Source organism: Pongo pygmaeus, chromosome 17, assembly GCF_028885625.2.
Source record: "Pongo pygmaeus isolate AG05252 chromosome 17, NHGRI_mPonPyg2-v2.0_pri, whole genome shotgun sequence".
Taxonomy (NCBI): Eukaryota; Metazoa; Chordata; class Mammalia; order Primates; family Hominidae; genus Pongo; species Pongo pygmaeus.
The window spans coordinates 92,089,036-92,101,079 of NC_072390.2; the positions used below are offsets into that span (position 1 = coordinate 92,089,036).

The 12,044-nt window shown below is 41.6% G+C and overlaps 1 protein-coding gene across 7 annotated transcripts in view; it reads left to right on the plus strand.

The window, feature by feature from the left end:
- ZNF236 (zinc finger protein 236) overlaps positions 1-12,044 on the plus strand; it is a 151,759-nt gene that overhangs the window by 16,187 nt on the left and 123,528 nt on the right. For all 7 annotated transcript variants that reach the window (XM_054460242.2, XM_063653850.1, XM_063653851.1 and 4 more), the window contains one exon: positions 10,950-11,092. In XM_054460242.2, the coding sequence (XP_054316217.1) occupies positions 10,950-11,092 (143 nt within the window). The remainder of the gene's footprint in view (positions 1-10,949; positions 11,093-12,044) is intronic.

Genomic DNA, 12,044 nt, shown 5'->3' on the forward strand with positions numbered 1-12,044 from the left:
TCCAGATGGAGTCATAGTTGACAGTTTAGTGCAGGAGTTGGCAAGTATTCTTTATGTCAAGGGTCAGATGGTAAATGTTTTAGGCTTTGTAGGTTGTACGGCCTCTGTCATGACTACTCAGATCTGCTATATGCCTGAGTTTCAGCAAACCTTTGTGTACCAAAAAAGGCTAGGCCATAGTTACTTGACCCCCAATCTAGAGGAAAAGACAGGAAGAGAAAAGAAAGTTATGTATTATAGCACTTTACTTTTGAGTAAACTATATTGATATATAACACACAGAGAAGATCAGAAATTGTGGTTGGCTCAATGAATTTTTCACAAAGAGAACTCACTTATGTAGTCAGCACCTAGATTAAGAAAGAAGACATTAGTGGCACCCTAAGAAATCTTCACTGTGCTCCATCCCAGTAAGGACCCTCCTTGTTGCGACTAGCCACTTTGCTGATTTCTAACAACATAGGTTAGTTTTGCCTATTTGTTGAACTTTTTAAATAAAATGAAACCATACAGATTGTTTTCTTACATCTGGCTTATTTTGGTAAAAATGTGAGATTTGTCCGTGTTTTTATGTAGAGCAGAAGTTTGCTCATTCTCACTGTTTGATAGTATTCCATCATAAAATCTGCTCTAACATATTTGCCCATTCTGTTGTTGGAGGGCATTTGTGTTGTTTTTTGTTGCTGCTGTTATAAATTGTGCTACTGTGAATGTTTTAAACATGGCTTTTTGGTGCACATACATACACATTTCTGTTGGAGATGTACCTAGGAGTGGAACTGCTGGATTATAAGTTATGCATGTATTTAGCTTTAGTTGATGCTGCTAAATAGCTTTCAAGGGTGGCTATAGCAATTTTCATGCCCTCTAGCAATATATGAGATTTCCAGTTACTTCATTTCCTCATCAATCTGTGGTATTGTCTGTCTTTTTAGTTGTAGCCATCTGATGGATGTGCACCTTAAAAAGTATTTTAAAAGTTATTTCACATTTATTATATAACTTGGATCTTAACAACCCTGTGAGTAGGTAGAACAGAAATCATTATCCTTATCTTTGGGTGAAGAATCAGGCTGAGAGAGTTTATTTGGCTTGCTGGAGACTCACAGCTCATAACTTGGCAGGAATGAGACTCACCCTCAAGTCGTCTGACTCCAAGTGCTGTATTTATCAGTGTCTTCCCAGTCTCTGCTGTGTATCCATATTTTCATGTATAGATATCCACCTTTCAAGATGCATGTTTTATTGAACATGGGGACAGAATCTCAGAATGGGCTCTCCAGAGTTCTCTGTGGCGCTCTTTAGCTCTACTTTATCTAAAAGTTAATACGTGTGTTGTTTTGATGTTCACACAAATTGTATGTTTGTAGAGGTGAAAACAGAATAATGGCAGCAAACAAAACAATAAATTATGCTGTATATAGAAAATTAGTTTTTTGCATTGTCAACGGAAGCACTCTACTTTGCAATATGCTGCTGGATCATTTTCAGAAAGGACCTGTTACTTTCAGATCCTGAGCCTAGAATTCTTAGAGTTCTGGTTAAAGGTAAGGCTATAGACATTTGAGGTGTTATTTTGTTATAATTTAATATGCTGTGGTTTTTAAAAATTTGGGTAATGTGTGTGTAGTGCATGAACATACATCTACCCAAGTTTACAGTCTTTCTTTAGAAATACAAATTTACAGGTAGTAAAGCAAGTATTTCAAAGGGAGTTGGTGTTTCTTTAAAAAATGAGGGAGACCAGCTAGGTGCGGTGGCTCACGCCTGTGATCCCAGCACTTTGGGAGGCCAAGGCGGGCGGATCACCTGAGGTTGGGAGTTAGAGACCAGCCTGACCAACATGGTGAAACCCCGTCTCTACTAAAAATACAAAATTAGCCAGGCGTGATGGCACATGCCTGTAATCCCAGCTTCTCAGAAGGCTGAGGCAGGAGAATTGCTTGAACCCAGGAGGTGGAGGTTGCAGTGAGCTGAAATTGTGCCGTTGCACTCCAGCCTGGGCAACAAGAGTGAAACTCCATCTAAAAAAAAAAGGAGACGTTAATAACATTAAGCATGAAAAGAAAGAGTTTACACGAATACAACGAATACATACAGATACTGACAAAATTAGCATTAAAAGAACACCTGGGTAAAGGTGAACTTTTTTTTTTTTTTTTTTTTTTTTTTTGAGATGGAGTCTTGCTCTGTCGCTCAGGCTGGAGTGCAGTGACGCGATCTTGGCTCACTGCAACCTCCGCCTCCCAGGTTCAAGTGATTCTTCTGCCTCAGCCTCCCGAGTAGCTGGGATTACAGGCATGTACCAACATGCCCAGGCTGGAGTGCAGTGGTGTGATCTCACTTCACTGCAACCTCCACCTCCCGGGTTCAAACGATTCTCTTGCCTCAGCCTCCTGAGTAGCTGGGATTACAGGCATGTGCCACCACACCTGGCTAAGTTTTGTATTTTTAGTAGAGGCAAGGTTTCACCATGTTGGTCAGGCTGGTCTCTAACTCCTGACCTCATGATCCACCCACCTCGGCCTCCCAAAGTGCTGGGATTACAGGCGTGAGCCACCGAACCCGGCCTCGTTTTTGTATTTTTAGTAGAGACAAGGTTTCACCACGTTGGTTAGGCTGGTCTCGAGCTCCTGACCTCGTGATCCACCCACCTTGGCCTCCCAAAGTGCTGGGATTACAGGCGTGAGCCACTGCACCCGGCCTCATTTTTGTATTTTTAGTAGAGAACAGGTTTCACCATGTTGGTCAGGCTGGTCTTGAACCCCTGACCTCAGGTGATCCACCCGCCTCGGCCTCCCAAAGTGTTGGATTACAGGCGTGAGCCTCTGCTCCCGGCCAGGTGAATCTGTTCTTGGAAAACAGTCTGCTGCAAGAATGTGAGTGAACCGACACTATTAAGGACCATTTAATGAGTTTCTGAACAGATATTTATCATGTCACAGTTATATTTCATACATTTATTACGGCAAATACCAAAGTTTTGGAATATAATTGTTTCATTGGAACTACTCATGCCTTTGATAATTGGGTACTTTGGCTTGGCTCCTAATTGAATAAACAGTCCTAGGCTTACATATTAGTATACATCGTTGCTGATAAAATCCAAATTTGTCTGTTGTTTTTACACTAGGCTCAAAGTAGCAACTGGGTTTTTTTTTTTTTTTTTTTTTTTTTTCTGAGATGGAGTTTCACTCTTGTCATCCAGGCTGGAGTGCAATGGCACGATCTCGGCTCACTGCAACCTCTACCTCTGAGGTTCAAGCCATTCTTCTGCCTCAGACTCCTGAGTAGCTAGTATTACAGGCACGGGCCACCACACCAGGCTAATTTTTTTTTATTTTTAGTAGAGACAGGGTTTTGCCATGTTGGCCAGGTTGGTCTGAAACCCTTGACCTCAGGTGATCTGCCTGCCTCGGCCTCCCAAAGTGCTGGGATTACAGGCATGAGCCACCGTGCCTGGCCTAGCAACTGGGGTCTTATCTCAGAAGCCATTATCTTAAGAGGAGTGGAAGCAAAATTAATTAGGAGAGTATCCTGGATTATTAATTGAAAATTATTACTAGCTATGCCACTGGTTTAATTATGTGATCTTGACTAAGTGGCTTAATTTCTCTGGGTGTTAGTTTTCTTATCCACAAGGGCACGGACAATATGACTGGCCTTCCCCCCACCCCCCATAAAGTTTATTTTCTTTCATGTTTAATTCTTTTTTGTTAATACGTTATCACCATTCAACCTTCACCCGTGATAATTATGTACCTCTCCCTTACCAGCCCCCATTCCCAGTCAGATAGTTGCCTTTTTCACAGGGAACCAATGCTACTTTTTTTCTGTGGTTTTAGAGGAACATTTTTTGAATATACAAGCAAATGCATGGTGTAACTCTGCTCCACCCCCCCAACTTTTTTTTTTAAGAAGTGATACCATAGCCTGGTGCGAAGGCTGACACCTGTAATCCCAGCACTTTGGGAGGCTGAGATGGGCAGATCACCTGAGGTCGGGAGTTCGAGACCAGTCTGACCAACATGGAGAAACCCCATCTCTACTAAAAATACAAAATTAGCTGGGTGTGGTGGCACATGCCTGTAATCCCAGCTACTCGGGAGGCTGAGGCAGGAGAATCGCTTGAACCTGGGAGGCGGAGGTTGCGGTGAGCAGAGATCGCGCCATTGCACTCCAGCCTGGGCAACGAGTGAAACTCCATCTCAAAAAAAAAAAAAAAGCGATATCATTCAGAACATATTACTTTTCCTGTTGAATACAGGTTAGGGATGAATTTTCCATATGAGTTACATTTCATTTCCATTTGAGTACCCACTTATGAGTAAATACATTTGAATAGATAATTGGTAAAATTCAGAAAGGGCAGGAGTCTTCTCTGGTTCTCTCAACTTCTCAGTGCAGGTGCTTTTGAGTGACAGGTGAGAGCTCCTTCTTGGAAGAAAGCAGGTGCCTGTGGCTGGTGCTGTTACCCAGTCCTAGCATTTGGCTTTCTGAGGGACTCTGCAAAGAAAATAATGCAGACTTATTTCAGCTGGCTCCTGGGAACAACCACATGGCCCAGGTATGTGTGTATAAAATAAGAATAGTCAAAGGGTACTTAACAAGCTGGAAAAAGATTAAATCTAATGTAGGCAGTTTTGAGGTGGAGGGCATGAGCGGGTGAGGCTGAAAGGTGGGAATCAGATAAATTGGTTTTGGGAGCTTCAGACAACTGGGAAGAGGTTTTAAAAAAAAAAGCCATTAGCGCCTATCTATTTCCAAATATTTAATGTGTATTTGTTAGGTACACATTACATGCCAGGCTTTGTGAAGCAAAAAGGGCTCCAGGATCCAAACACTTCAGAGTTTCACCGGATAAAGTCCAGCTGTGTTAAAACCTGAACGCTGACAAATGTGGGAGGAGCAGTAGAAACAGGGAAGAAAGTAGAAGGGAGTTTTAAATAAAAGTAAAGAAGAGGCCGGGCACAGTGGCTCACGCCTGTAATCCCAGCACTTTGGGAGGCAGAGGTGGGCGGATCACGAGGTCAGGAGTTCGAGACCATCCTGACTAACACGGTGAAACCCCGTCTCTGCTAAAAATGCAAAAATTAGCCCGGCGTGGTGGCGTGCACCTGTAGTCCCAGCTACTCAGGAGGCTGAGGCAGGAGAATCACTTGAACCTGGGAAGTGGAGGTTGCAGCGAGCCAAGATTGCATCACTGCACTCCAGCCTGGGCTACAGAGGGAGACTCCGTCTCAAAAAAAAAGGAAAAAAGTAAAGAAGAGACCGGGCGCAATGGCTCACGCCTGTAATCCCAGCACAGGGAAGAAGGTAGAAGGGAGTTTTAAATAAAAGAAGAGGCTGGGCGCGGTGGTTCACGCCTGTAATACCAGCACAGGGAAGAAGGTAGAAGGGAGTTTTAAATTAAAGAAGAGGCCGGGTGCAGTGTCTCACTCCTGTAATCCCAGCACTTTGGGAGGCCGAGGCGGCGTCAGGAGTTCGAGACCAGCCTAACCAACGTGGCGAAACCTGTCTCTACTAAAAATGCAAAAATTAGCCAGGCATGGTGGCACATGCCTGTAATCCCACCTACTCTAGAGACTGATGCAAGAGAATCGCTTGAACCTGGGAGGTGGAGGTTGCAGTGAGTGGAGATCACACCACTGAAATCCAGCCTGGGTGACAGAGTGAGATGCCATCTCAAAAAAAAGGAAAAGTAGAGAAAGGATGGTAGAGATGACCTAAAGTGGTAGCAATCTGGAGTGGCCTGATGCCTGTCAGGTGTTCCAGGCATACTTGTGACGACAGCATCTGGTCTCCAGATGAGAGGGTGGGAGCAGTGTGGGTGCCTGGCCAGAGGGCTGTTGTCTTGGAGGAATAGTGGGTGACGGAGTAGGGATCTGAGGGTGGTGCACACTGAGAGCAGAGTGAGGAAGATCAACCATATTTTAGAACGATTTTTATTCAAAATGTAAAAACAAAAACATGAAAAGCCTGGGGGTTAGGTCAGTTATTTTAGAAAGTACTCAGAAACTGAAACTGTTATATCTCTCATTTTAATATGAAATACATCATTAACATTTATGGATAACTGAGATTTTAAATGCACACTGCTTAAGAGTTTGTCATAAGAGGCCAATTTGAGTTAAATCCATGGAATGCTATAAATGCAATAAGTTTTGTTGGAACTTGGTATCCAGTAGACATTTTGTATAAATCAATGTAGGGTCTCTAGGTGGGGAATAAAAGACCTTTGCCATTAAGATTTAGCTGGTTAGCCTGATTGCTGGGCCTGATTGGGGTAGAAGAGCAATTTTTAAGATAGCTTATCTAGTTCCAAGTCATGACAAACCAGGCCTGAATACAGTCATGGAATAGCAGGATTATGGAGTGATGGGTAGGGCATTGAACAAAGAGATGGCCATGGTCCTAAGTTATTGGCAGGCCCTTGTCCCAGTAGCTACAGGAAACATTGTCTTATTTATTCCGCACAACTGTGAGATAGGCTTTCTTATTTTTGGGGTGGTAGACAGCTATTATTCTACTTAGAATATTTATGTAAAGCCTTAAACTGATTTTGAAACTAGTCTCTACTTAAGGCAAACAAAGCTGCTCATTTTCTGATCATTGTGCAATCAGTTTTTGTTTAATTTTGATAGTTTAAAGTTCTTGGTAGCAGAAAGGGTGAATAATTAAAGCAAACAGTGGTCATATTTTTATGTGTGAGGTGGCTGTGTGGGTAAACTGCCTTGGAATTCTACATATGCACCCCCTGTGTACCGTGAACTCTTACAGTGACCTACCCTCTGTCTTCTTAGGCGGCAGAAACACATAGCTGAAAAGTACTGTTCTAAATCTTAGATTTGATAACAGTTAAACACAGGCAGCTTTGTGCATATTTTGGTATGTGTGTTTGTGCGTGAGTGGCAGAGAATACCTATTCTGACTTGGGAGGCATTAGGAATGTATGCTGCTAAAAACCTCAAGTCCTTCTTTTAGCTGCCTTTAAAAAAAATGCAGCTGGGGCTGGGCATGGTGGCTCATGCCTGTAATCCCAGCACTTTGGGAGGCAGAGGAGGGTGGATCACGAGGTCAGGAGCTCGAGACCAGCCTGACCAACATTGGTGAAACCGCATCTCTACTAAAAATACAAAAATTAGCCAGGTGTGGTGGCGCACACATGTAATCCCAGCTACTTGGGAGGCTGAGGCAGGAGAATCACTTGAACCCGGGAGGTGAAGGTTGCAGTGAGCGGAGATTGCGCCATTGCACTCCAGCCTGGGCAACAGAGTGGGACTCCATCTTAAAAAAAAAATCAGCTATCCCCCAGAAGGCCATCCCATGAAGAGGCAGTCATTCATTTGATCACATCTTTCTTTGATCACTGGTCCCCTAGTGGATTTGATAACCTCTGTGGCTGCAGAGACCCCTGCACAATGGAGGTGTGTGGAGACGTGTGCACATGTGCAGGCGTGGGTATGCTGTTCCAGCAGAGTTCGCAGTCTCCTGCAGCCTTGCTGGGGCTCCTCTCAGTTAAAAGCCCTTATCTAAGGATGCATTAATTAAAGACTCTCTCTTCTTAAAAACTAGAGAGAGTCTCGCTATATTGCCCAGACTGGTCTCAAACTCCTGGCCTCAAGCAGTTCTTCTGCCTCCACCTTCCAAAGTGCTGGCATTACAGGCATGAGCCACCATGCCCAGCCAGGATGCATTAATTTAATAGACCTCTTTCTGAACAACAGATACTCTGGGGACCAGAAGTTTGAATGAACTTGAAGGCATGATGGACCAAAGGTGTTATTTGAGGCCTGGGACACTGCCCAGAAAGGGCCGACTCTGAGCAGAAGGAAAGCAAGCGAAGTGGGGACAGTGGAGGCCACCACGTCCTGGCAGGAAGGTGTCAGGGCGGAAGGTGCTTCCGCAGAGTGAAGGGAACTGGCTCCCTGTACAAAGGTGTGCCCCTAGGCAGAGCAAGAGTCTAGACCGCCATTGGGTTTCCAAATTATGCTCAGTATGGAAACTAAACCATGTTGTTGTTTTTAAACAATTTTCCAGTCATACTTTAATTTGAATTATTGTTTTAAGTTTGTGTCTGAACCAGATTAATACTGTGTTACATCACTGTTTGGAAGAAGAGACTTACTGAAATAATAATTATGTTTTGAGTTTGTTAAGGTGCAAAGTCTTGCTTCTTAAGGTAACTCTTTTTCTGGAAAAGTCTTAATTCATAAGTAAAGCAACAACATTTTTCTTTCTTTTTTTTTTTTTTTGAGATGGAGCCTCCCTCTGTTGCCCAGGTTGAAGTGCAGTGGCGCAATCTTGGCTCACTGCAACCTCTGCCTCCTGTGTTCAAGCGATTCTCCTGCCTCAGCCTCCCTAGTAGCTGGGATTACAGGCGTGTGCCATCAAGCCCGGCTAATTTTTGTATTTTTCGCAGAGAAGGGGGTATCACCATGTTGGCCAGGCTGGTCTCAAACTCCTGACTTCTGGTGATCCACCCACCTTGGGCTCCCAGAGTCCTGGAATTACAGGCATGAGCCACTGTGCCTGGCCTCAACATCATTTTTCAATTTTAAATGTATAGTCCATGTCTCCTAGGGTTTTATCTATCAATTTCAGTTAATTCCTTCTCATTTTTGGGCAGCATATTAAGTAGTTTCAACATAGAGGCTGTGAAAATTGTTTTATCATCCTGAGATAGCTTTTTAATTTTGCATTTCAGAAATTAAGTTGAGGAGCTCTTTTATTAATGTACTCAGCCTTTAGGTTAAAACACTTGTGACTGTGTTCTGAAAACCCAATTTTCAACAGACATTTTATTTGTCTCTTCCTAACCTCGAAGCTATTTTTTACCATACTACATAGTTTTCCAAGGGAATTGTATATCAATTGCTAGGGTCCCAACAATCATTTTATTTCATTTTATTTATTTTTATTTATTAATTTTTTTTTTGAGACGGAGTCTCGCTCTGTCCCCCAGGCTGGAGTGCAGTGGTGCGATCCCAGCTCACTGCAAGCTCCGCCTCCCAGGTTCACGCCTTTCTCCTGCCTCAGCCTCCCGAGTAGCTGGGACTACAGGCGCCCACCACCATGCCTGGCTGTTTTTTTTTTTTTTTTTTGTATTTTTAGTAGAGACAGGGTTTCACCATGTTAGCCAGGACGGTCTTGATCTCCTGCCCTCGTGATCCGCCCGCCTCGGCCTCCCGCCTCCCAAAGTACTGGGACTACAGGCGTGAGGCCCCACGCCCGGCCCTCACAATCATTTGATTTGGGCCTGGGAAGTCATAAAACATTTGCTGTTAGTTTTAGTGTAGAAATTTTGAAAGTATGGTCTTTGAACAGGATGTGAATATAGTTAAGAATAAATGGAATAAAAATTATGCATATCTTTTTCTTAGTAGACTCACTTTTTATGTCTGAAGTTGCAGTCTTTTGAATTGAATTGTATTTCTTGAAGCCGGAATTTGCCATTTCTCAAGGTTCTGCAGAACAATGTTTGCAGCTGTTGCTGACTTCCTCCACCTTGTCTCTGTGCCCCTCCCACTTGGGCTTCACCTACCTCCTGTCTTTTGGAATCTCCAGGTCCTTGCTACAAAGCAGATTCAACCTTTGGCCAGGAGACTTTTGGCAGAAATGGGAACTGCAGGCTGTTTTCTCAAAACAAAGATTTCAAGGTCTATAGAACATTTCGAGTGCCTGTGTTTACCATACAAACTCTTGAGAACAAGGGGCTTTCTTGAGCTACTTGGTTCTTCAGCTTACCCCGTACTCTACTCCCAAGTTTCTGAAGTCTAATATTTTTGGATCAAATTTGATACAAATAGCTGTGTGCAACATATTTCTGGTCTTTACATAGCAAAGTATATTACATATTTATGTCCAAATTATAACACTTGAAGTATATTTATTTTTAAAAATTGTAGAGATTTAGGGCATCTTTATTATGGCATTTTTGACAAGTTTTATGATTATTCTGTGATATGTTATTTGTCATATATAGTCTTATTTGAAAATACTTTTAAGTTAAAAGCACTTTACCTGGGTGGGTTTATAGAAACTCTTTGTAAAAATTGAGGGTTGTCTGAGGCATTGCAATCTCTTGTCTTCCTGAACCTCCTAAGCCATGTCTATATATGAGAGAGCAAAGGTTTTATTTTTAAGAGACGGGGTCTTGCTCTGTGGCCCAGGCTGGGGTGCAGTGGTGCGATCATAGGTCACTACAGCCCGAAACTCTTGGGCTCAAGAGACCCTTCAGCCTCCCGAATAGGTATGACTACAGATACGTGCTGCCATGCCTAGTTAATTTTTTAGTAGACATGGGGTCTCACTGCGTTGCTCAGGCTGGTCTTGAACTCCAGGCCTCAGGCAGTTCTCCTGCCTTGTCTTCCCGAAGTGCTGAAATAAAAGGCATGAGCCACTGTGCGTGGCAGTTTTTCTTTTTTACTTAATCTTGTTTTGCAGCAGTTTTGAGACATTGAGTTTGTGAATTAGCATTTAAAGTCTTTAATATTTCTACTAGAGTTTTGTTTACTGAGTGATTTAAGAAACAATGTGGATTATTGATGAAATCTTAAAGTGATTTGGAGGTAAAATGCGTCAGTGGTTTGTAGTGACTTTGAAACACTATACAGTAGGCTCACATGGTTTAAGAAGCATCATTATGGCTTTTGTGTGTTTTGGTGTGTGTGGCTGTGAAGCCTCAGGAATTTAGTTTAAGCTTCTGAAAAGCCCACCAAGATGTGTTTAGAATTCTGTTGTCCCATATCTTAGTCATCTCAACATTTCTTATTTCTAACTTTAAAACATGTCAATTAAAAAAATTCAGTATATCATTAATTTCATCTAAAATCTCTCATAAATCTCTGAGATAATTTGGTTTTTAAACAATAACCAATAATCTGGTTTTATTTATGTGATGAGAATAACAACTGGTATTTATTGTCTATACTTATGCAATTTTATAGATGGAGTTTTAACATTGAATGCGGAGAACACTAATTATGCCTATCAAGTTCCAAACTTCCATAAATGTGAAATCTGTCTACTATCTTTTCCAAAAGAATCCCAGTTTCAACGCCACATGAGGGATCACGAGCGAAATGACAAGGTATGTATTTTCAAAGGTGATGTCAGGAATGTGAGCGTTGAAACTGGAGGTATTGTAAAAATGAACAAGTAAAATCAAAACTTTTATTTTAATTTAGGTTCCTAAATAGTAAAACATTTTATATTCTACAAATAAATATTTTGGCCTTTTTAAAAGTTGTAGTTGTATTCCTAGCTATTATTTGATAAGGCGAGAGAGTGAGAGCTTGTCCTGGTGAATTTGTAGTTATTTATTTGTGGACAAATAAATATGACTTTTTAAAAGTAGTTTCAATTTCCTGTATGACTGAACACAGAAGTTTGTGTTTTGAAGTATTTTTCTCCAGTGGGGAGTTTTATCTTTAAGTGATCTTGCATTTAAAAATGGTATTCTAGATGTTTTAGGTTGTATTTCAGGAGGCAGCAATATTAAATATTATCTTAAATAGAAATTTGAACTATTTTTTGCAGTACCTCTTGTGGGATATGTCAAGAATTTTAGTACCTTAATGGAATGATTTGCCTAATAGATGGAAAGTGGCAGTTAAAACTGTAATTAAAAAAGTGATTGTCAACTTTTCTCTAGGTAGGAGCATGTAAGCTAGTGAGCCATTTGAAACCAGAAAAACACCAGGGACCTCATTTAGAGAACAGGATATGACCATCTCAGGCTTGACTTTCAGCACAAATGGTGCTGCTGTAGCTATGATAATATAATATAAATATAATATACCAGTATGCACCAGCATTATTTTCTCAGGTTTGGCAATCTGAAGATACTGACTTATTCCTCATTAGGAGCTTGTTACTTCAGAGATAAATACTGGTGATTATCTTTTTACAAGTGAATAGCAGAATACCTTCCATTTTGGGAAAATCTTAGACCTTGATAAGCAACTCTATTAAAATCTAGTAAAATTTTTTATGATTATTTTACTTGAAGTTTTTTTTTTTTTTTTTTTTTTTATGAGATG